Genomic DNA, 23402 nt, shown 5'->3' with positions numbered 1-23402 from the left:
AACTGGTTACTATCAAGTTAGCAACAGGTAATTTTGTAAGAATAAAATTGATAGTTTAGTTCATCAAAACCTTCCTGAAAATACAGTTTTCAGTGCTAGCTTCAGGGAAGAGATGGAAGAAATGAGGCCCCTGCCTTTCAGAAACCTTTAGGCCAGAAAACACAGGTAAGCAGGTAATTTCAGTGTGATATGGGAAGTCCGGGCATGGAAGTGTCCCCAGGCTGGTTTCGAAGGGGCACAGAGGGACATGTATCTCAACCTAGATGGCCTTCAGAGTTTGTTAGGGTCGACTTCTGAGTAGAGCCTTGAAGATGGGTTAGAAATTAGCCAGGTGAGGAACAGGAGCTATTCTAGGCCCAGGGAGGTGCATGAGTCAAGGTGTAGAGGTGGGACAGAGCGCTGTGTTACCTGTATTGGAGTGTCCAGTGTAAGTCCCGCTGAAGTGCTGAGGGGGAGGTGGGGAGTCCTGAAGACAGGCTTGGAGAGGAAGGTAGGGCAAGGTCTTGGAAGGCCTCATATACCCTGCTCTGTCCAGGTAGGGTGCTTGTGAGATGTTAAGTGCAGGAGCAGCCTAATCAGGTTTTTGTTTGTTCTAGCATGCTAGGGCTTTCCAAGTTTTAATGCCCTTATAAATCACTGAGGAATTCTGTCACACTGTGGGTTCCAATCAGGAGTTCTCTGGGGCCGTTTGAGGCTCTGCATTTCTAACACGCATCCAGGTTTAAGTTGGTACTGTCAGAGAAGGTGGGTGCTACTGTCAGAGAAGGGATCACCTTTTGCAAAGCAAGGCGATGGAGGTTAGTTTTGGGAATAAAGTATTAACAGACGGGGATGATGAGAGCTCAGTGAGGAATAAACAGTGTGAATGGAAGGAAAAGAGCAAACTCGAGACGTCTGTAAAAAATACATGTGGCAGGAGATGGTGGTTAATTAGATGTGGAGAATGATACCCAGGCTTCTGGCTTACTTAGGTGTACGTACCCAGGAATATTTGCTCTGGTCAGTGTCGAGGGAAGATTTTGACTAATCCATGGAATGTTACGACCACCACCACGATCAAGATCCAGAACAGTTTCATCACTCCAAAAAAACTCCCTTTGGCTACTCCTTTGTAGTCAAGCCCCCCCTCCAATTTAAATCACTATTTCTATATATGAGATATATCATCTTTTTGTCTGCTTTCTTTTTTCCCCCTTATCTTTGGTTCTTAGCAGATTGATTATATGATGTGCCTGGGCATGGTTTTCTTTGTGTTTTTCCTGTTTAGGGTTCACTGATCTTCTTGAATCTGTAAATTTATGTCTTTCACCAAACTTGGGAAGTTTTTTCTATAATGATTTCTTCATATATTTTTTTCTGTACCAATTTCTTCTCTTCTTCTGGGACTTTAAATGACATAAATGTTAGAGTTTTTGATATGGCCTCCCAGATGCCTGAGGCTTTATTCATTCTCTCAATTCTTCAGACTGGATAATTTCTTTTGCTCTGTCTTCAGGTTTATTTACTCTATCCTTTGTCATCTCTGTTGTGTTGTTGAGCACATCCAGTGAATTTTGCATTTTCATCTGATTCTCTTTCATAGTTTTTATTTCTCTGCTGAGAACATCAATGTTTTCATCCATCTGATGTGTTCAACTTTATCTCATAAATAACGATTATAATAGCTGCTTTAAAGTCTTTGTAATTCCAATGTCTGGGTGGGGCGCATCTGTTAATTATATTTTATCTCAAATATTAGTCAGATTTTCCTGTTCTTTGCATGTTGAGTAATTCTGAATTATATCCTGTATATTTTGAATATTATGTTCTTGACTCTTGGTCCTATTAAAATCCTCTAGAGGATTTTGTTTTTTGTTTGTTGTGACAGGCAATCAATCTGATTAGGTTCTGACTGCACATTGTGTTTTGCATTGTGTAGGTGATGATTACATCAGTTCAATTTTCAGAGCCCTTACTATGCTGATTGAGTTTCTCTGGCTCATGTATCACTCAGGAGTTAATCTGGAACATGGGCAGTAGTTATTATCATTGTTCAGTTCTCTAAGCCTTTGTTATGCTCTTTGAATCTGCTGTGCGACAGCTCAGTGTTGAGCTTGGGACTTACTGTTGGATCATATACAGAAGTAGATGATTCCTCTTTGCTGCCCTCTTTTCTGCAGGATTCTCATGCACCCTTTCGTCCTCTCCCCACATGCTGGTTCATATGACCAAAAAGGCATATTTCTCTAAGAGCGTTAGCTTTCTCACTATAGAGCAAGTCCCTGCACTGGGGCCACCTTTGGGGCAAAGTGTTAAGGGAGAGAAGAAAATAAAAGGGATTCTCTCCATATTCTTCAGTGTATGCCTTTGGTTTCTTTAGCTGAAGAGGAGGGTTTTCACGGGTTTTAAGTGCCCAAGCTGCCACTGTTGGTAACAGTATGGCTCTGAGGCTAGGGAGTGAAAACTAATAAAGAAAACCTAGGATTTCCCCACACACTTTCTGGCATTCAGGGGTTCCTTTCCCTAGTCTTCTGGACAGAGATAGAAAGTTTCTTCCGGAATTGTTGCTCTCTGTGCCCACTGTGCAGTTCTGGGATTAAGCATTGGGTTAAAGCTGGACACCAAAAAACAAAACAGACTTGAAACTCACTAATACAAGGTTGTTATATAAATTTTGACTTCAGTCTCCAATCTACCTGTTATTGTTTACTGTTCAGTTAGGTAGCTTTCAAAAAAATATTCTACCAGTTTTTAGTTGTAATAAGTAGAGAAATAAGCTATACAGATGGTTCACTCTATTTTGGCTGGCCATCTTTTGGTTTTCCCTTTGATTTATTTTAAAATGCTTCTTTGCAGTGCCATAGAAACATTCTTTCAGACTTCATAGCCCGGGTTTAAAAATTAGTGTTCTTTTTATTGGAGCTGAGTGCCATTGTTTTTTGCTTTTCCCCCTCATCTTCAATTACTTGTATGCAGACCATTCTGGCTGTTTTTCATGCACAAGCTCCCAGTTTAGATGGGAATGAGGAACACATCTAGTAGAGCAGAGATCCCCAGCAGGCAAAACATGATTCAGTTTCACATCACTAAATAATCCTTAAATGCTCCAACTATCCGAGGTCATTTTGCTAAGAACTGAGAAAGGGTTTCGTAACCTGGGGGACTAGAAGAGGCAAGGCTGTCAAAGAATTAGGATACCAGGTGTTAACTGTGTCTCACTCTTTGAGAGCCTGGACTTGGTCCTAGCCCTCCCTCTGGAAGGAGTGTCCTGAAATGCATCCAGTCATTTTTCTGTGGCTCAGTATTATTGCTACTAATCTGTAAATATTCAGGTTACTGATTAACAAGGTTTTGTTTGCTCGTAATTTGTTTTCTAAGTGACAGGATTCATTTTTTCTCATCTGTGTGGCTGGGAACTTTTATTCAATCCTTATTTTCTGTCTCAGCCTCTGGTAATGTTAACACACTGTTTGATAACGTTACATTTAAACAGAACCACCTTCTAAGTCAGTTCATTGTTACATGGATTTGTGTATATGTTCAGGTCAAATCATGTACTCTGAACATTATAATTGCATGTAGTAAAAGGCTAATTCAGCCTAATTATTCTATAAGGTGGGTGTTAATTCTAACACTGACTTCATGTGAATAGTTTAGATAGAATATATATGTTACAAAGGATACACTTGGGGAACGGAGGACCAAAAAGCAAAGCATAAGGAACCAAGGAATTAATCATATTAAATTAGTTAAAGATAGCAACATTTTTGTTCAGGATGTATGTCCAAATAGTAGCCACTCCAATATTAAAACAGAAGGGTGCCATGTAGTATTACTTTTAGAATTGTTATACTGAAAGGATATTTTAATTTTATTTTATGAATCAAAGCCTTGGCATGACTTAAATGACAGAGCAATTAAATTTAATGTGTGCAACTTATTTGGATCCTGATTTGACCAAACAACTGTAAATAGAGACATTTGGGGAAATGTGACTAGTTCTGTTTATTAGTTTTTCATTGCTGTGTAACAATTTTCAAAACTTAGCATCTTAAAACAATAAACATTTATCAACTTGTAGTTTCTGTGGGTCAGGAATCCAGGAGTGGCTTAGGTCATGCTCAGGGACTTCCAAGGCTGAATTCATCTCAAGGCTTCATGAGAAGGAACCACTTTCTACATGGTGGTTTTAAGAATCAGCTCCTTTCTGGCCTTAGTTCATTTCTGTTATTTGAAGCCTCCCTTACCTTCTTACCACACAGGCTTCTCCACAGGGCATTTTACAACATGGTGAGAAAACTTCTATGAGAGGAAAGAAGCAAGAAAATAGAGAGGGAGACAAGATGAAAGCCATTGTCTTTTTGTAACCTAACTTCAGAAGGAGCATCTCAACATATTAACAATGGTATAACTGAGAATTTTAGCATATAATAAAATTTTAGATATAATAAAAATGACAGTTAAGGTTTTATTTTTTATGGCCAAGTAGTATTCCACTGTATGTTTGCACCACCATTTTTTTATCCACTCATCTATTGATGGACAGTTGAGCTGTTTTCAGATCTTGGCTATTGTAAATAATGCTGCAATGAACATAGGGGTGCACATGTTCTTTCAAATTAATGTTTCAGGTTTCTTCAGATAAATCCCCAGAAGTAGAATTGCTGGGCCATAACATAGTTTCATTTTTAATTTTTTGAGGAAACTCCATAATGTTTTACACAGTGGCTACACCAGTCTGCATTCCCACCAACAGTGCACTGGGGTTCCCTTTTCTCCACATCCTCTCCAACACTTAACCATTTGTGGATTTATTGATAAGAGCCATTCTGACAGGTGTGAGGTGATATTTCATTGTGGTGTTAATTTTCATTTCTTTGACAATTAGTGACATGTTGAGCATTTTTTCATATGTCTATTGGCAATCTGTATGTCCTCTTTGGAGAAATGTCTGTTCAGATCTTTTTTAATGGGGTAGTGTGTTGTCGCAACAGCATGGGTGGACCTAGAGGGCATTATACTCAGTGAAGTCAGTCAAAGATACACATATACCATATGATTTTACTTATATGTGGAATCTAAAGAACAAAATAAATTAACAAACAAAATTGAAACAGACTTACAGACACAGATGGTTGCCAGAGGGGAGCAAGTTAGGGGACTGGGTGAATGGATTAGGAAGTACAGATTGGTAGTTACAAAATAGTCCTGGGAGTACAGCATAGGGAATATAGTCAGTCATATTGCAGTAACAATGTGTGGTGCCAGGTGGTTACTGGAAATACTGAGGGGAACACTTTGTAAAGTATATGATTGTCTAACTACTCAGCTGTACAACTGAAACCAATACAAAATAAAATTGACAGTAAACTGTTTAAAAAAAATCTGACAGTTAAATTGTTAATCTTTGTTTAAGAAACATGATAACAACCGTACCTTCATTTTGGTATTTGAAAGGTTGCTGCTTTTTGATCAAGATGCGTCTTTTAGATCTGAGTTCGGTCTCCATCCTGATATAAGTGGAACATGCAAAGGTGAGAAATAATTCTTTTCACCAAGTAGTCCCTTTAATTTCCCAGGTGTTGTTATTCTGGTACTGCCTCCTTTTATATTTAGTCTTGTTCTTTAACTTTACACAGAGTTAGTTTCTTTTAGGCATCTGTAATAGACCCTAATGTCTATTACTATGAGGACAACAATGGGCATTGTAACTTTTGGAAGATGTTTACAACTCCTAAAGAGGATGACAGAGATATGGAAGTGGTACTTGGATAGCTCTTCTCCCCTACCCCAGCTTAACCTTAGAAGCTGCCTGTTTGCAAAAGTAAATGGTACTTTTTAATAACCAGTCTGATTCTTTCAGACAAAATTGAGTTATAGATATCCTTAGTATATATTTTTACTTATATTTATTTTATTTTTTTTTTTTTAATGAGGTATAATTGACATATAAATCACATTATTTTCAGGTGTACACAATAATGATTCAATATTTATATATTTTGTGAAATGATCACCACAATAAGTCTAGTTAACATAGTCTGTTACAGATGTCTAACATAGTCACACAGTAAGTCTAGTTACATATCTGTTTTTAAAAAGTACCTTTCACCCACCAGTTATCCATACTTTCTGAGTCATTCTAGATCAATTTAAAAAATGTGTCTAGAAAAGTCTATCACTAATAGTTACTATACAAAAAGATCAATTCTGCAGTCGCTGTTTAAATGGTAGGTTAGTTCCTTTTATTATTTCTTCCTGTGAGCACTTTTCGTTTGGAGGCTGTCTGGAAATAGGTGTAATATAGATGGAAAATTTCCTAAACGTCATGAAGATCTTTGTGTTATAGTTTACAAAGTCTTTTCACTGCATATTACCTCACCTGATACCCCAGTGGCAAGTTACAGTTTCATCTTGGAGTGATTTTTCTTATTTGTAGTTGAAAAGGACAGTATGTAATATTGGTCTCCAGAATATATTCTTTGATGTGTAACATGCCAATAGGAAAAAGACTATTTAATAGTCCAACCAAGTTTTTCTTTTCCTTCCTTTTCTAAATGAATAGGCCTTTGTTATTTTTGCTAATTATTAAAAAAGTATTAAATATTTTTAAAATACATAATTATATTATGTGGAAAACAAAAGATGCAAAGATGCTATCTAATATTCTTCCCTATACTTCTACTCCCAGCAATGCCAGCATTTAGTATTTATATATCCTTCTAGACTTTTGTATGCCAATATAAATACTTCTTTTCATAATTGGCATTGTACTACATACTATATTTCTTTCCTTGTTATATTGATCTACCTCAACCTTTTAAATTGCTAAAAGCTATTTTGGATGAGTGTACCCTAACTTAATGAATTGATTATATTTTTGATGTTTCTCAGTATAACAAATATGAATATTCTAATGCTTATACCTTTGCCTACTTTGTTGATTATTTCTTTAGAATAAATAACTAGCTAAAATTAGATTTGCTTTTAAAGAATGTATTTTGATTTTAAAGGATCTGACATACAAGGTCTGCCCAGAAGGTATCCAGGCATGTAATACGAAAAATAGAGACATTTATTGAAGAAGAGACAAGATATAAGAACATTGTACATAGGACAATAATGCCCCAGTCCCCTTCAGAGTAGGCACCTTGGGACCTCACACAGTTCTCCCAATCAACAGCAGCTGCCCTGTGGTAGTTTCCAGAATCGCACTGATGGTCTGAAATTACCCTTTAAAAGGTGATTTTAGTTTTGCGAAAAGCCAGAAGTTGCAGTGTGCCAAATCTGGGCTGTAGGGGTGGTGGGGGAGTCACCTGGGTGATTTGATGTTTTACTAAAAAACTTTGCACAAGACATGATGTACAAATGGGCATGTTGTTGTGATGAAGCTGCCAATCACCAGTTGCCCATAGCCGTGGCCTTCTGAATCATCTGAATAGTTTCCGTGGAGGAATGCTCAAGCTTAATGCAAAATTTGATGCAGATTCGTTGTTTTAGTCATTTTGTATGTGACAGCCACACAATACACATGCTCACTCAGTGGCGTCTACTGCCCCCACTGAGTAGTACAGTGAAGTCATCATTGTTCATGTATTTGTGCTCCAGGACACTCTCCTTGGCTGCCAGGTTACATAGATGTCATGCAAACTATTATCATTATATTAACAATGCTGGACTTTTTCCAGACAGACCTTGTATATTGCCCCCTAATACAAGATTGCTTTTTTCCTCTGTATCCAACACAGGACATATTCAGTCTTTGCAAAATTGGTAAATAAAAAGCATCTTATTATTTTAATTTGCATTTTTGGGAATATTTAGGCATATAGTAATACTGACTATTCATAGGTTTTTTTGGTGTGAATTGCCCTGTCTCCTAATTATTCTCATTTAATCATTGATTTATAAGAGCATTTTACATATTAAAGATAATAAAAGTTTGTCATATATGTTGTAAATAGTTTTACCCAGTTACCTAGTTATGTTTTAATGTTATTCATAATATATTTTGTTTTGCAAAAGTTTTAACTTTATCAATATATAGTAAAATTTGTTGGTCTTTTAGGGTTTACTCTTTCAACTTTAGAAATAGTTTACCTACAATCAAGATTATAAAGATACTTTCTTTTACCTTTATTTCCACTTATTGTATTTATAGCTTTTACAGTTAATCTCTTTGGAATATTTTGACATATGGGAAGGCAGTTCTCTAAATTCATTTTTTCAAATGGTTAAGCAACATTCCCAATATTAGTTACTTAATAACTCATCTTGGTGCTACTGTTTAAAATATCATTAGTGTTACATATTAAATTCCTAGATATATATGTCTGTTTCTAACTTTTGTTTCATTGATCTTTTTGACTATTTCTACTTCTGTGCCATCATTACATTATTTTACCAACTTAAGCTTTTAGTACATTTCTATATCTGGTCAGGAAGATATCCTCCTACACAGAATACCTTCTTTGGTACAAACAGCAAGCTTAGTGAAGTATTAGACTACCCACTGTGAACTTCTAATTTAGCCTGTTCCATCTTTTCTTGGTGGGATTTGCTCTGAGCCAGGTGGTTTTCAGAGATTCTAATGGAAGAAATCTACATAATTACTTCTGAAGGAGCCCCTCCTTTTACCCATGTTGAATGACATGCTGTTTACTAATATTTGATTTCCCTTGAATCCATTTTAATAATTTCCTTTTTTTACCATTGGTACTTAAGATTTTAAAAAGTAATCATTTCTTTGGTTTCTTTTTAGAAACTGGGAAGGGAAGAAAGTTAAAATATGGACTAAATTTGCCATCTTGCAACAGAAACTCTGGCTTTTCTTGAATTATATACTAACATGATGGGTTTTTTAAAAAATATTTATTTCCTTTTTTAGAGAGAGGAGAAGGGAGGGAGAAGGAGAGGAAGATAAACTTCAATGTGTGAGAGATACATGGTTGCCCCTGGCACGCCACCAACTGGGGACCTGGCTTGCAACCCAGGCATGTGCCCTGACTGGGAATCGAACCGCCGACCTTTCAGTTCCAGGCCAGCGCTTCACCGAGCCACCCCAGCCATGGCTAACATGATGGGTTTTTAGAAAGACAGTATTCTTTCTAGTGGGATTTAAGTCTATATAAATACATATAATAGATATCCTTTTCATTATTCATCCTGAAAAAGGAAATATCAAGTGTTATTTTATTCAATGTACTGTATGTGTTTCTTTATAATTAATAAGTTAAAAACCATAACACGCCCTGGCTCGTGTGGCTCAGTGGATTGAGTGCTGGCGTATGAACCAAAGTGTCACTGTTCCGATTCCCAGTCAGGGCACATGCCTGGGTTGCAGGCCAGGTCCCAAGATGGAGGCATGCAAGAGGCAACCACACATTGATGTTTCTCTCTCTATCTCCCTTCCTTCCCCTCTCTCTAAAAATAAATAAATAAAATCTTAAGAACAATCATAACACATAAAATTGGCTATTAGGAAATTAGAATTTACAAAATGATCTTTAATTACATTTTTACTATCTCAGAGCAATAAAACTGTTATGAGTGATTTAAGATTATATCTCATTCTAGGCATACATTCTCCTGAGATTCAACTTAGGTTCAAGCTCAGAGAGGATCCACAAGAACAGCTAAGTAAAAAGAAGATGATGCCTGTTCTTAGTGAGGATGCAGTCTTACAGGTGTGTCAGCATATTGATTAAGTACATACTTATTAAAAATTGGAAATGCTGTTTCAAAGAGTGGCATATTACTAATGATTAATTCTTTTCATCTGTTGTTTTGCTGCTTCTCATGTTCAATTTTTTACCTTTCTTAGCTAGTCATTCTTCTTCTTGGCTACAAATTGTTGAAAGAGATCTTTTAGGAGAAGATGTTAAAATATTTCCTTTTCCCTCTTTCCTTTATTTTTCTCACTTTCTAGTAGAGATGTGGAAGTGAGAGGAGCAGAATGTTAAAATAGGTTAAATTAGGATATAATAATTACAGTTTTCATCTCATTGTACATCAGAGGTCATCTTAAATTTGTGAAGAAGATACTAGTTGGTGTGAAATAACTAGAGGTATGGACCACCAAAAGGCTTTTCTGTTGTCCTGTGTGTGTGTGCATGTGTGTGTGCACACACTTATATACACATATTTTTAATTGTTTTTTTGTAATATAATCACTTTGTGGAAAGGTAAGGAGTGATTTAGTTAGCACCTTAGCATAAATAAGTTAGCTAACCAGATACCTACAAAGTCTTAAGGAATGGAAAGGAAGATATATTTTAATAGCAGAAATTGACCACACTTCCAAAGAGTAGACCATGAGGATCTATTTAATACTGTACCTAGAAAGGTGTATCACTTGAATAATCTCTGATTAAAAGTACATTTTAGTATCAAATATTTTTTCTTGAAGCTGAAAAGTCTATATTTAGTTTCAAATAATTTGCTTAAAAATCAGTTCTGCAATTTCTGAGTTAAGAAAAAGACATATTTTCCTTTAGTTTTAGTAACTCTGAAATGGAATTTTTTTTCAGTTTGAGAAGCATTTACTATGCAAATATTATAATTCAAAACAGTGATTTAAAAAATTTTTAAGTATATTATTTTGATGATGCTATTACAGTTGTCCCAGTTCTTCCACGTTTACCGCCTCTGCCCATTACCCCCCCTTCCCTCCAGCAGTCGTCCCTTAGTTCATGTCCATGGGTCGTGCATGTAAGTTCTTCAGCTTCTCCATTTCCTATACTATCCTTAACATCCCTGTCTCTTTTGTAACCTACCAATTATGCTTCTTAAACCCTGCACCTTTTCCCCCATTCTCCCTCTTCTCCCTCCCAGGTGATAACCCGCCAAATGATCCCCATACCTATGATTCTGTTCCTATTCTGGTTGTTTGCTTAGGTTTTTTTTTTTAGATTCAGTTGTTGGTAGTTGTGAGTTTGTTGTCATTTTAAAGTTCATAGTTTGGATCTTCTTTTTCTTACATAAGTAACTTTAACATTTCATGTAATAATGGCTTGGTGATGATGAATTCCTTTAGCTTTACCTTGTCTGGGAAGCACTTTATCAGCCCTTCCATTCTAAATGATAGCTTTACTGGATACAGTAATCTTGGTTGTAGGTCCTTCCTTTTCATCTCTTTTTGTTTTTGTTTTTAGTTGTATTTTGTTTTTATTTTTTAGATTCAGTTGTTGGTAGTTGTGAGTTTGTTGTCATTTTAAAGTTCATAGTTTGGATCTTCTTTTTCTTACATAAGTAACTTTAACATTTCATATAATGATGGCTTGGTGATGATGAACTCCTTTAGCTTCACCTTGTCTAGGAAGCACTTTATATCTGCCCTTCCATTCTAAATGATAGCTTTGCTTAATAGAGTAATCTTGGTTGTAGGTCCTTGCTTTTCATCACATTGAATACTTCTTGCCAGTCCCTTCTTGCCTGCAAACTTTCTTTTGAGAAATCAGCTGATAGTCTTATAGGTACTCCTTTGGAGGTAACTCTCTGCTTTTCTCTTGCTGCTTTTAAGATTCTCTCTTTATCTTTAACCTTTGTCATTTTAATTATGATTTTAATTTTGACGTGTCTTGATATGGTCCTCTTCGGGACTACTTTGTTTGGGACTCTGTGCTTCCTGGACTTATATGTCTACTTCCTTCACCAAATTTGGGAAGTTTTCCTTCATTATTTTTTCACATAAGCTTTCAATTTCTTCCTCTTCCTCTTCTTCTGGCACTCCTATGATTCATATGTTGGCACTTTTAAAGTTATCCTAGAGGTTTCAAAGCCTCTCTTCATATTCTTCAATTCTTGTTTCCTCATCCTGTACTGGTTGACTGTTTTTTTTCTTCCTTGTATTCCAAATCATTGCTTGGAACCTTGTTTTCCTTCCCTTCACCATTTGTTTTGTGTGGATTTTCCTTTGTTTCACTTAGCATAGCCTTCACTTCTTCCTTTCTGCGTTTGCCCTACTCAAGCATATCTGTCAGATCTGTGAACATCTTTGCCACCAGTGTTTTGAACTTTATGTCTATTAGGTTGGCTATCTCCTCATTGCTTAGTTCTCCCACTGGAACCTTGATCTGTTCCCTCTTTTGGGCCATACTTCTGTCTCTTCATCTTGACAGGCTCCTGTGTTTGTTTGCCTCTGTGTCTTAGTAGAGCTGTCACACCTGTTACATTGTAAGGGGTGGAGCCTTGGGTATTCATCAGTATGGGGCGACCCGTTTCACCACGTTGTGGCGCTGTATGTAGTAGAGGGGTCTTAGAGGGAACGATGCCGCATACTTAGGGCTCACCCCTTTCCCAGGCACTTATCCCAGTTCCTGTATGGGATTGATGCCCCTCTAGACATCGCCCTGGCCATTGTCCCCAGAGTGGATGGGTCTGTGGATGTTCTAGGACCATGGGGAGGGGGCTTTAAACAAGCTGACTCTTCTGAGAGACTGGCAGTTTCTGCCTCCGTCCCAGCCCCCACTGTTTTTCACAGTCAGAAGCAATGAGACTTTGTTTTCCCCAGTGCTAGAACCGTGAGCTGCGCAGTCTGGTCTGGTCCTGAGATAGCTCCGCAGGTGTCCCTCCCTACTTTTTAAAATGTGTGTGCACTTTCTGCCAGCCTGCTTCCTCTTTGCCCGGGCTCCACCCCTCCTACCTGTCCGGCTGAGGATTTCTTCTTTATATCTTAGTTTGTTGGACTTCCGTGCAGCTCGATTTTCTGGAACTTCAGGTTGTCTCTAGTTTTGAGATTGAATTTCTTCAAAGTTGTGGAGGGAGACGTAGCATGTCTATCTAGGCCTCCGTTGTGGCTGAAAGTCTGCTTTTCATCACTTTGAATACTTCTTGCAAGTCCTTTCTTGCCTGCAAAGTTTCCTTTGAGAAATCAGATGCTAGTCTTATGGGAACTCCTTTGTAGATAACTCTCTGCTTTTCTTTTGCTGTTTTTAAGATTCTTTATCTTGAACCTTTGGCATTTTAATTATTATGTGTCTTGGGGTGGTACTCTTTGGGTTCAACTTGTTTGGGACTCTTTGTGCTTCCTGGACTTGTATGTCTATTTCCTTTGCCAAATTAGGGAAGTTTTCTTTCATTACTTCTTGTAAGTTTTTAATTTCTTGCTTTTCCTCTTCCCCTTCTGGTACTCTTATGATTCAGATATTGGTACGTTTAAAGTTGTCCCAGAGGTTCCTAAGCCTCTTCTCATTCTTTTGTTGCATTCTTGTTACTTCTTTCTGTTTTTGTTGAATGTTTTTTTCTTCCTTTTGTTCCAAATCATTGATTTGAATTCTGGCTTCCTTCCCTTCACTGTTGGTTCCCCATGGATTTTTCTTTATTTCACTTAGTGTAAACTTCATTTCTTCCTTTATTTTGTTGCTATACTCAGAGAATTCTCTAAGCATCCTTATCACCAGTGTTTTGAACTTGGTGTCTGATAGGCTGGATAGATCCATTTTGTTTAGTTCTTTTTCTGGGGTTTTGTTCTGTTCTTTCATTTTGTCCACATTTCATTGTCTACTCAATTTGGCAGCCTCCCTGTGTTTGTTTCAGTGTCTCAGGTAGTGCTTCTTTTACTCCCTGTCTTAGGGCTCCTGTAAGTTTTGTGGGGCAGAGCCTTAGGTATTCACCAGAGTGGGGCAACCCACTTCACCCCTTTGTGGCTGTGTGTGGGAGGAGGGCTCGGAGAGGGGACAATGCCACTGCCTGGCTTCTGGAGGTTTGCCCGGCACTTGCACTGTTTCTAGTCACTTCACCCACTTCCTGTATGCAATTGGCGCCTTTCCAGCTATTGCCCTGGTTGTGAATGCTAGAGTGGGTAGGTTTTCATACTTTGTAAGTGCATGAAGGTCTTTTACACAGACTCTCCTGAGAAACTAGCAGTTTCTTCTGCTACCCCAACCCCCACTGGTTTTTATAGCAAGAGGTTATGGGGCTTTATCTTCCCGGCACTGAAACCCTGGGCTGTGCAGTCTGGCCTGGGGCTGGAATTGCTTGCTCCCAAGGTAGCCCTCCTGATTTTTATCCACCACACATGAATGTGGGACTGCCCTGTCTGCCACCATCGCCTCTCCATGCTACACTGTGTCTTAACCTCTCTGCCCCAACTCTGCACCTCCACCACTCCTACCCATCTGGATGAATGTGGCTTCTTTAAATCCTTGGTTTTAGGACTTCCATACAGTTTGATTTTCTGGTGGCTCTGGGTGTTATCTGTTTTGAGGTTAGTTGTAATTCTTCTTGTGGTTGCTCAAGGAGTCAAATGTCTACCTACGCCTCCATCTTTACAGAAGTCCAGAACAGTGATTTTAAATGCTTGATTATCAGACTCATTTGGATAGCTTTTAAAAAATGTATAGATTCTCAGACCTTTACTTGAGTGGAACTTAGGAATCTCTACTTTTTTAAAGTTACCCAGGAATTTTTGATGATCACCCAGCTTGGAACAATTGCCTTACAGGACTTAAAGAATTAATGAATGTATCTTTCAAAGGTTGGACATCAGGTAGTAAAGCAGCCATATGCCAGCTCTGGGCTTCTTGTAAAAGTAGGGTAAGAAGGAAAAATGAAGTATTTGATATTTGTCTCTCTTTTTTTCACCTTCATTGGAATTCATTGGTAATAAAGTAGATACCTTCTTTAACTTTTCCCTGCCCCTCTTTTTTGACTATAGACCATATAATCAAAGTGTTCAAACATCTGTAGATAATTTTTATATTAAAAAAATTGACACATGTTGTTCTCATAATTTTTACTTTTATTCTCTGAAAATATACCTTTAGGGGGAGGGAAATATTTCTTTCTCCCTCTTAAAAAATAGACCCCAACATTTTCCACTGTTAGTCTTTCTCTATATCCCAGCACTCAAACACAAGCCCCCACTGGGGCTTCTTGTTGTGTGATCCTTGTGTGGAAATCCAAGTGGGCCTCAGCCAAGGAGACAGACAGACTTGGTTGCATTGGGTTAGCTTTTCTTTTCTTTTTTTTTCTCCTAGCAACCTCAAGATGAAATGGAACAAAGTCAAGCTCTGTTACAGTAAGCATACTAATTTTTGGCTTTATAATATTATAGATATTTTTGTCATTTTGCACATCTAAAATGACCCTTTATTTTCTTAAGTGTTTTAGAATTGTGATTTTGAATAATTGCCCCTTTAAAAGCAGCATAAATATATATTATTTTACAAACAGTAAGTTTTATTTCATGTAACAGAATACAAAAAGTTCATCGATTTTTGTTTTAGTTTTTATATTTTCAGTAACCTTTAAGGAAGCTATTGTTATTAGAGTTTTGGTGGGATATCAAAAAAGAATACCTGCAATTATCCAAAAAGGCTACTAAAATGCTCTTTTCTTTTTCAACTGCATGTTGGTGTTAGACCATATTTTTATTACATATGGCAAACAAAATATATGACAAAAGATTGAAAGCAGTAGCAGATAGAGATGGAAACTGTCTTCTATTAAGCCATAATTAGAGATTTGTAAAAATTTGAAACAATTTTAAAGTATAATAGTTTTTCATAAAATATATTAATGTTACTAAATTATTACTGTTACCTTTAAATAAATGATTATTTAAAAATTTCTCCATTTTAATTTCTAATATGTAAATATAAATATAAGCCACATAAAGGGAAACTTTTTTTAAGAGTGTAAAGGAGTCCAGAATCAAAAGCTTTGAGAATTGCTGTTTTAAGAAAACCCTTTTACTGGATATGTCAGCAATGTAAGTTCATCTAAGAATAGAAAAAAGAAAAGACTAAGGAAGACTAACATAGCATCCATGATGTCACTGCCCAGAGAGAACCATTGTTAACATCTTGTTACATTTTCTTTAGGCTTTCTATATGTTTTTGCTTTTGTTCATATTTTCAACAAAATTGGGGTCATCCTGGAGATAGTTTTGTATCCTGTTTTTAAATTTTAAGTAATAGTTTATCATAATTATTTCCTCAACATTTTACAAACATGAATTTTAATGGTCTCATGTTTCACTATATAACTTAACTGTATTAGAATTTAATTATTGTTTACTATCAGACTTGTACATTGTTTTCAGTCTTGTCTAATATAAGTAATTATTTTTTAATAATTTAAATGAAAGTTTGCTCTATTTTTAGACTTACACCTTAAGTTCTCCTTTCTAAGTAAGAGAAAAAATTCTGTTATTGACTCAAACTATGATTTTATTTTGTTGTAAATCAGCTTGTTCTTCTCAAAAAGAAAATCACAATTTAGGGAGGAAAAAATAACATTCAGTTCTGTTTGCTTCATAGAAATTATTTTATATGAGCAGTTTTTTTCCAAGATAGCATATATTGATTACATCTATTTTTAGACAGGAGAGAATGTTTAATTTTATTATTCTTGCTCAAAATTGAAGTAGATATGTCTGGTGCATAAAAATTGCTCTTAAAACAACTGAAAATAGAGGCTTTTTAAAAAAAGGAAGATATCTTGAATGCATTGTGTAGTAAATTAGATTGAGAAAAAAAGTTAGAACTGATTGCTTTTCTTCAACGAACTTTTAATAATCTTAGGGCAGATGATCAAAACTGCAGATTAGGCATGACTTTTATTTTGCCTTCAGCCTCTTCCCTTTGAGATTTCCTACCTTTTCTGTGCTTACTGTGAAATACAAGAATTATGAATAATGTCATTAGTGACTTCCACTTGCATCTTAAACTATAATGACAAACTTTCAGTGTATTTGAGGATTTAGATAGCCAAACTATATGTCAGGACCAATTTTTTTCCTGACCTGACGACCCCTATTTGGTAGACAGATATCTCCAAAGTTGCTTTCAGAACTAAATATAGTTTAGCATGTTTACACCCCTGAAGTTCATCCATTAATTTTTTAGCTCCCTCCATTTTTGCAACCACTTGAAATATTAATGTTAAGTTGGTAGTAATTGTAAAAGTAATTGGAATGATGTAGCAATAAAAACAACTTATCTTATTTTGAAATTCCTCTAAAGAAAAACGTTTAAATTTTATTTGAGAAAGTGTTTTTTTTCTTTCCATTTAAAAATTTTTATTTATTTATTAATTGGTTTATGTTTTAGAACTATAAAACATTGTCCAGTGTTCACTGCATCATTTCCACAATCAGAACTTTCACTGAACCACGAAAGCGTTCAAGGTATGTTTTCATGGATAAAATCATAGAAAGTAAATTTTCTTAGTCTAAAAATACAAGGCCTAATTAGATATATACTTATTTACAACTGGGCTAATCTATATACATTGTTACAATACATGTTTACATATGAAATCAGTGTTGCTGTTCACCTTGGATCACGCTGCATAAAGTTGCCATATGAGAAGCACCTCAGATGCAGTCTACTCTTTTGACTTGTAATTTCAGGATTCAAATTTGAAAACAATCTTTTCTTTGTTCATAGCATTCTTAATATTAGGTATGTCATATTTTTCTTGACAGACAACCATGCAGGTCATTTAACTAGGATTCAGCTGTATTAGAGGATGGCTGTCTTTATCATTTTTTTTTTTTTGTCTTTATCTTTGAAGTGTCCCCTAGTAACTCCTCCAGGGTGAACATTATGCATGTTGTGTGACAGTGTAGTAAATATTCTTGGTGGTCATTGAAACCTGGTATTATAATAAAAGGACACCAGAGCATGATAACTTGAAATGAAAAGGTTAGATTTTAAAGCTCTATCTTTTCCTACTTTATTGCCACCACAACAATAGCAGTATCATTTACGCCAATCACTAATTCTTTCATGCACTCTTAGTGCCTAGATTTTGGTCTGTAATATTATTTATTTATATTTTAACAAATGTTTGTTGAGCCTACTGTGTCCTAGGTATATGGATACTGTGAGTGTATCAAATGGTAAATAGACCAGGAAACCTTAAAGGAAAGCTGATCTGTCTGGGAACATGAAGCTATTAGAATGGGTCTGGACTTCTGGCCAAGACGGGGGCCTACACAGACAGCTGGGTCTCCCTCTACAACTAAGGAGGAATACAACTACCTCAAAACTAGAGACAACCAGAAGTTCCAGAAAATCAAGCTGCATGGGAGTCCAGCAAACAAAGATATAAAGAAGAAATACTCATCCAGACAAGTAGGAGGGGCGGAGCCTGGGTGGAGAGGATGCGGTGTGGTGGTGGCAGTGGTAGCGGCAGCAGCGGCAGGCTGGCGGAAAGCACAATCACACATTTTAAAAAGTGGAGAATGACACCTGGGGAGCATTCCCAGCTCCTGACCAGACCTTGCAGCTCACAGTCCCAGCGCCAGGTAAATCAAGCCTCATTGCTTCTGACTACAAACCAGTGGGGGTTGGGGTGGAGGCAGAAACTGTCGGTCTCTGAGCAGAGTCCACTTGTTTGTAGGGCCCCCACAGTCCTAGAACATCCGCAGACCCACCCACTCTGGGAACCACAGCCAAGGAAACAGCTAGAGGCACCAGTCCCATACAGAAGTAGGAGAAATGCCTGGAAAAGGAGCAAGTGCTGAGCAAGCGACATTGTTTCTTCTCAGACCCTCCCCGACATACAGCGCCAAAACGTGGTAAAATGGGTCACCCTCCACTAACGAATACCTAAGGCTCTGCCCCTTACAACATAACAGGAGCGACAGCACTACCTAAGACACAGAGGCAAACAAACACAGGAGCCTGTCAAAATGAGGAGACAGAGAAGTATGGCCCAAAAGAGGGAGCAGATCAAGGTTTCAGTGGGAGAACTAAGTGATGAGAAGATAGCTAACCTAACAGACGAGGAGATAGCCAACCTAACAGATGTAGAGTTTAAAACACTGGTGATAAAGATGCTCACAGGCTTGAGAGATATGCTTGAGTACAGCAAACGCATAAGAGAAGAAGTGAAGGCTATGCTAAATGAAATGAAGGAAAATCTACACAAAACCAATGGTGAAGGGAAGGAAACCGGGGTTCAAATCTATGATTTGGAATATAAGGAAGATAAAAACAGTCAACCAGTGCAGAATGAGGAAACAAGAATCGAAAAAAATGAGGAGAGGTGCAATGCCGCTTGCCCAGCACTCGCCCCTTTTCCAGGCACTTTTCCCACTTTCATATGGGACTGGCGCCTCTCTAGCTGTTGTCCTGGCCATCGTTCCCAGAGGGGGTGGTCTGCGGACATTCTAGGACTGTGGGGGCCCTATAAACAAGCGGACTCTGCTGAGAGACAGGCAATTTCTTCCTCTGCCCCAACCCCCACTGGTTTGCACAGTCAGAAGCAATGAGGCTTGATTCTCCCTGGTTCTGTGAGCTGTGCAGTCTTGTCTGGTTCTGGGAGCACTCCCCAGGTGTCCCTCTAGATTTTTTAAATGTTTGACTACACTTTCTGCCGGCCTGCTGCATCCTCTCCACCTCGGCTCTGCTCTTCCTACCTGTCTGGATGAGTATTTCTTCTTTATATCTTTGCTGGACTTCCATGCAGCTTGATTTTCTGGAACTTCTTGTTGTCTTTAGTTTTGAGGTAGTGGAGGGAGATGCCTGTGGAGGTCTCTCTAGGCCTCCATCTTGGCTGGAAGTCTCTTTTTCTCTTTTTAATCAGTGTGTCTTGAACAGTTTGAGAGAGAGGTGTTATGGGTGACAGAATGCCTTGGGCATTTCTTTCTCTTCTTTGAGGTTTGATCATGATAACGTGTCAGCAGTAGTTTGAGTTTTGATCATGACAACTGACTCAGAACTTCAATGAGTGCCCTTATGATGCTACTGGGGTGGCCAGAGTGCATGGATACCAAAGCCACAGGCACTAATGGCTCTCAGAAGACCAAATTGAAAAAAAAAGACTTTAAGATTCTTTCTTTACAATTCAGATAGTAAGGAAGAGGATGAAACCTTTTTTTTTTTTTTTTTAACTCTTAACACCCCCAGGGATCTGAGTGTTTATTAAAACAAAATTCTCCTTGCAAATATAATTGAAGATGTATCTGTTGTCTTCAAATGTTCCTTTATTGGTATTAAACTTTAAGCAACAAGATATGTAAAATTTGAAGCAAGATATAGTTTAATGTATGATTATTGCTTGACACAAAGAACTCTACTGAAAGGATAAAAAATGCTTTACTCTTAATACTTTTTGCTCATTGTTCTGTGAGGGACTGGAATACTGTGATACTATTAATCCTCCTAGTTGATTTTCATAGCCTTTTGTTATCAAATGGTAAAAGTGAAGCAAAATAATAATAATAATAATAATAATGAGTTTTTGCAGGCTATAAAGCTCAGTAAGCGTATAAGCTCAATATGCTTGTTTTTCCCCCATGAAAAACCTGTCTTTCTTGTGAAGATGCATTCTGAGGTTCAGCAGATAACTACTTCCTTGTACTCTAACTCTAAAAACTGACTAATCAAAAGAAACCAAAATAGTGACTCAAACATATGCGAGTGAGCCCTCAATTCCTACCTACATCAGTTAAGAGTGCCAGGGCCTTGCTGGTGAAGGTAGAAGGCAAGAGGAGTGGAGTAGAAACACCTTTTTTCTTGATCCTCATTAACTTGCTGGGGATTGCTGTCAGCTGGCTCACTTCAGAGGCAGCAAACCAGGTGAGGAATTGATGGTGAAGGGGAAGTCACATTTAAATTGTTGTTGACCGGCAATTTTATACAAAAGCTATCTCATACCACCGGCTATTTTTTCGTAATTGAATATGAAAATGAAACAATCTAAATAAACTTCAGTATATTTTATTTGTACATCATGTATTGAAATGAAAGTTTTCACATGTCTTCTATATAACTTTTTTTAAGTATACTTTATTGATTATATTGTTACAATAGTTCCAATTTTTTTTCCCCTTTGCTCCCCTCCGCCCAGCACCCCCCTTCCCCAACAATCCCCTCTCCAAGTCCATGCCCATGGGTCGTACATACAAGCTCTCCCGCCTCACCCTTTCATATATTCTTCTTCTTCTTTTTTAAAATTAATTAATTAATTAGTTAAATATTTTAACAATAAAAAATAACAATCCCTCCCTCTCAGACTTAAGACCCTTTACAATCTTATAAAGGACAATGGACGAAGGTCTCGAGCTCCTCTAGCTGCTTCAAGCTGGACATGGTCGTCGTCCTACCTACCCGTGGGTCAAGAAACCCCTAATAAGAGTGGGGGTGTGGAGGGGAGGGTGGCCTTCCCACAAGGGGAAGGATCGTGCAGACTCCAGGTTGGTTGGCTGTCTCTGGACAACGGCATGCTTGGTTTGACAGGCTGGCATCCTTGTTGTATTCTGGGGGCAACAGGGTAAAAGGACATCATTCAATCCGTAACCACTAGATGACAAAAGACAGGTATTAATTTTTCAATGTCCCACATTAGGGAAAAGAAGGGCTTCTTTGGAGGAAGGTGTGCCAGGTACATCTCACCTGTCCAAAACCCTTTTGCCCATTATACTTAGTTTGGACTGAGGGAAATATTTTAGGTTTCCCCCCTCTCAGGCCTCTGGGCTCTTTCTATCCAAGCCATTAGGATAGAAAAGAGAAACCAGTTTTAAAGTGAAGCCCACAGACCACCCCGTTCTTCACCAACCCAGCCACTTAGTTCAGCCAAACCATTGAGTCTCAGGAGGCAGCAGTGCAGACAGGATTAAGTGAGGCCTATACGTACAGACAATCACTCAGGTAATGAGATTGTAGGCTTATGCCCTCTGGTTCAATTTTGCTCATTTGTTTGTGTTGTTCATTAGTTTCCTGTAACAGGTGACAGCATAAGGTAATTTTCTTTTGTTGCCTGGCTTATTTCGCTAAGCATAATTCTCTCTAGTTCCATCCATGTTGTTGCAAATGGTAGAAGTTCCTTCTTTCTTTCAGTACTTATTCATTGTCATTTTCCCCCTTTGTACTCGTGTTCCTCTCTGTCTCTCTGTTTCTTCATCTTCTTAAAGCAGACCCTTTAGCATCTCTTGCAATGCTGGTTTGGTGGAGATGTATTCTTGTAGCCTTCTTTTGTCTTGGAAACTCCTTATTTCACCTTCCATTTTGAATGAAAGCCTTGCTGGGTAGAGTATTCTTGGTTGTAGGCCTTTGTTTTTCATTGCTTGGAATATTTTTTGCCATTCCCTTCTGGCTTGTAGTGTTTCTGCTGAGAAATCTGATGATAGCCTTATTGGAGCTCCCTTGTATGTTATTAGTTGTTTCTCTCTTGCTGCTTTTAGGATTCTCTCTTTGTCTTTGAATGTTGGCATTTTAATTATGATGTGTCTTGAAGTGGGCCTGTTGGGGTTCATCTTCATTGGGACCCTCTGTGCTTCCTGGATTTGCATGATTCTTTCTCTCCTCATGTGAGGGAAGTTTTCTGTCATTAGTTTTTCAAAGAGGTTTTCTATCCCTTGCTCTTCTTCTTCTCCTTCTGGAATTCCTATGATACGGATATTATTACGTTTCATGTTGTCCTGCAGCTGTGTTAGAACCTCTTCAGTCTTGTTCAGTCTTTTTTCATTTTGTTGCACTGTCTGTGAGTTTTTGTCTACATTGTCCTCCAGCTCGCTGATCCGATCTTCTGCTCCCTCTAGCCCGTTTTTAATTCCTTCTACTGTGTTCTTCAATTCAGAGATCGTATTCTTCATTTCCTCCTGGCTCTTATTGATAGCTTCCATGTCCTTTTTGATGCTGGTATAATTCTCAGTAAGTTCCTTATAGTTCTTCTGGAGTTCACTGTAGTTTTTCTGGAGTTCTTTGTAGTTTCCGCTGAGCTCATTGAGCTTCTCCATAATCCGTGCTTTCAATTCCATATCTGATAGTTGCCTCCCCTCTGTTTCATTTAGCACTCTTTCTGGGGACTCTACCTTTCCTTTCGATGGGGGGTTGTTTCTCGGTCTCCCCATTTTTGTGACTCCTATTGTTTGTTGGTGCTTCTTAGAATCTATATAACTTTTAATAACCTTTTTTGTTATGAATACTGGTCCATTTGCCAGTAATCTCTCCAATGTAATTATTTTGTTTGTCCCATCAATATCAATAAACTGAGAAACTTCTTCATATTACTACTGGTACCTTTTGTCTGTGGTAAAGTTTTAGCAGATGTTTTATAAAGATTTTTCATTTGGTGGTGGTCTAAATTGGTTTGAGAAGCAATTGAATTTAAAAAATCGTTATAAAATAAATCCATCACTTCACTGATATGCCGTGGATCACTAGGTTCAACAGTTACACCAGAAATATTTGTAGGATCCTCCAAGGTTGGTGTAATGTCATTTTCTATGCACGTTTATTCAAAATCACTTTCACTATCAGATTCTATCACATTTCTTTTTTGCTGTTTCGGTGATCTAATATCAGATTCGTAACTACCTTCCAACAGACTTACCTTCCACATCACTGCTATGTACTTCAAAGTCACTCAGTCAGAAAAAGCGTCCGCATATAATTCATTGAAAAAATTTTCACTGTCACAGTACACCATATTTGAAATTTTTGCAATACTAAAACTGTGATAAAACC

The 23402-nt window shown here is 37.6% G+C and overlaps 1 protein-coding gene across 1 annotated transcript in view; it reads left to right on the top strand.

Annotated features, from left to right (window-relative positions):
* ANKRD31 (ankyrin repeat domain 31) overlaps positions 1-23402 on the top strand; it is a 112583-nt gene that overhangs the window by 379 nt on the left and 88802 nt on the right. Inside the window, exons 2-5 of the mRNA XM_090279319.1 lie at positions 5437-5513; positions 9556-9665; positions 14958-14998; positions 17034-17110. Coding sequence (XP_090135445.1) covers positions 5437-5513; positions 9556-9665; positions 14958-14998; positions 17034-17110 — 305 coding nt within the window. The remainder of the gene's footprint in view (positions 1-5436; positions 5514-9555; positions 9666-14957; positions 14999-17033; positions 17111-23402) is intronic.

The sequence above is a fragment of the Furipterus horrens genome, unplaced genomic scaffold (assembly GCF_987537825.1).
Source record: "Furipterus horrens unplaced genomic scaffold, mFurHor1.1.pri manual_scaffold_5, whole genome shotgun sequence".
Classification (NCBI taxonomy): Eukaryota; Metazoa; Chordata; class Mammalia; order Chiroptera; family Furipteridae; genus Furipterus; species Furipterus horrens.
This window is presented reverse-complemented; position numbering and strand designations above follow the sequence as displayed.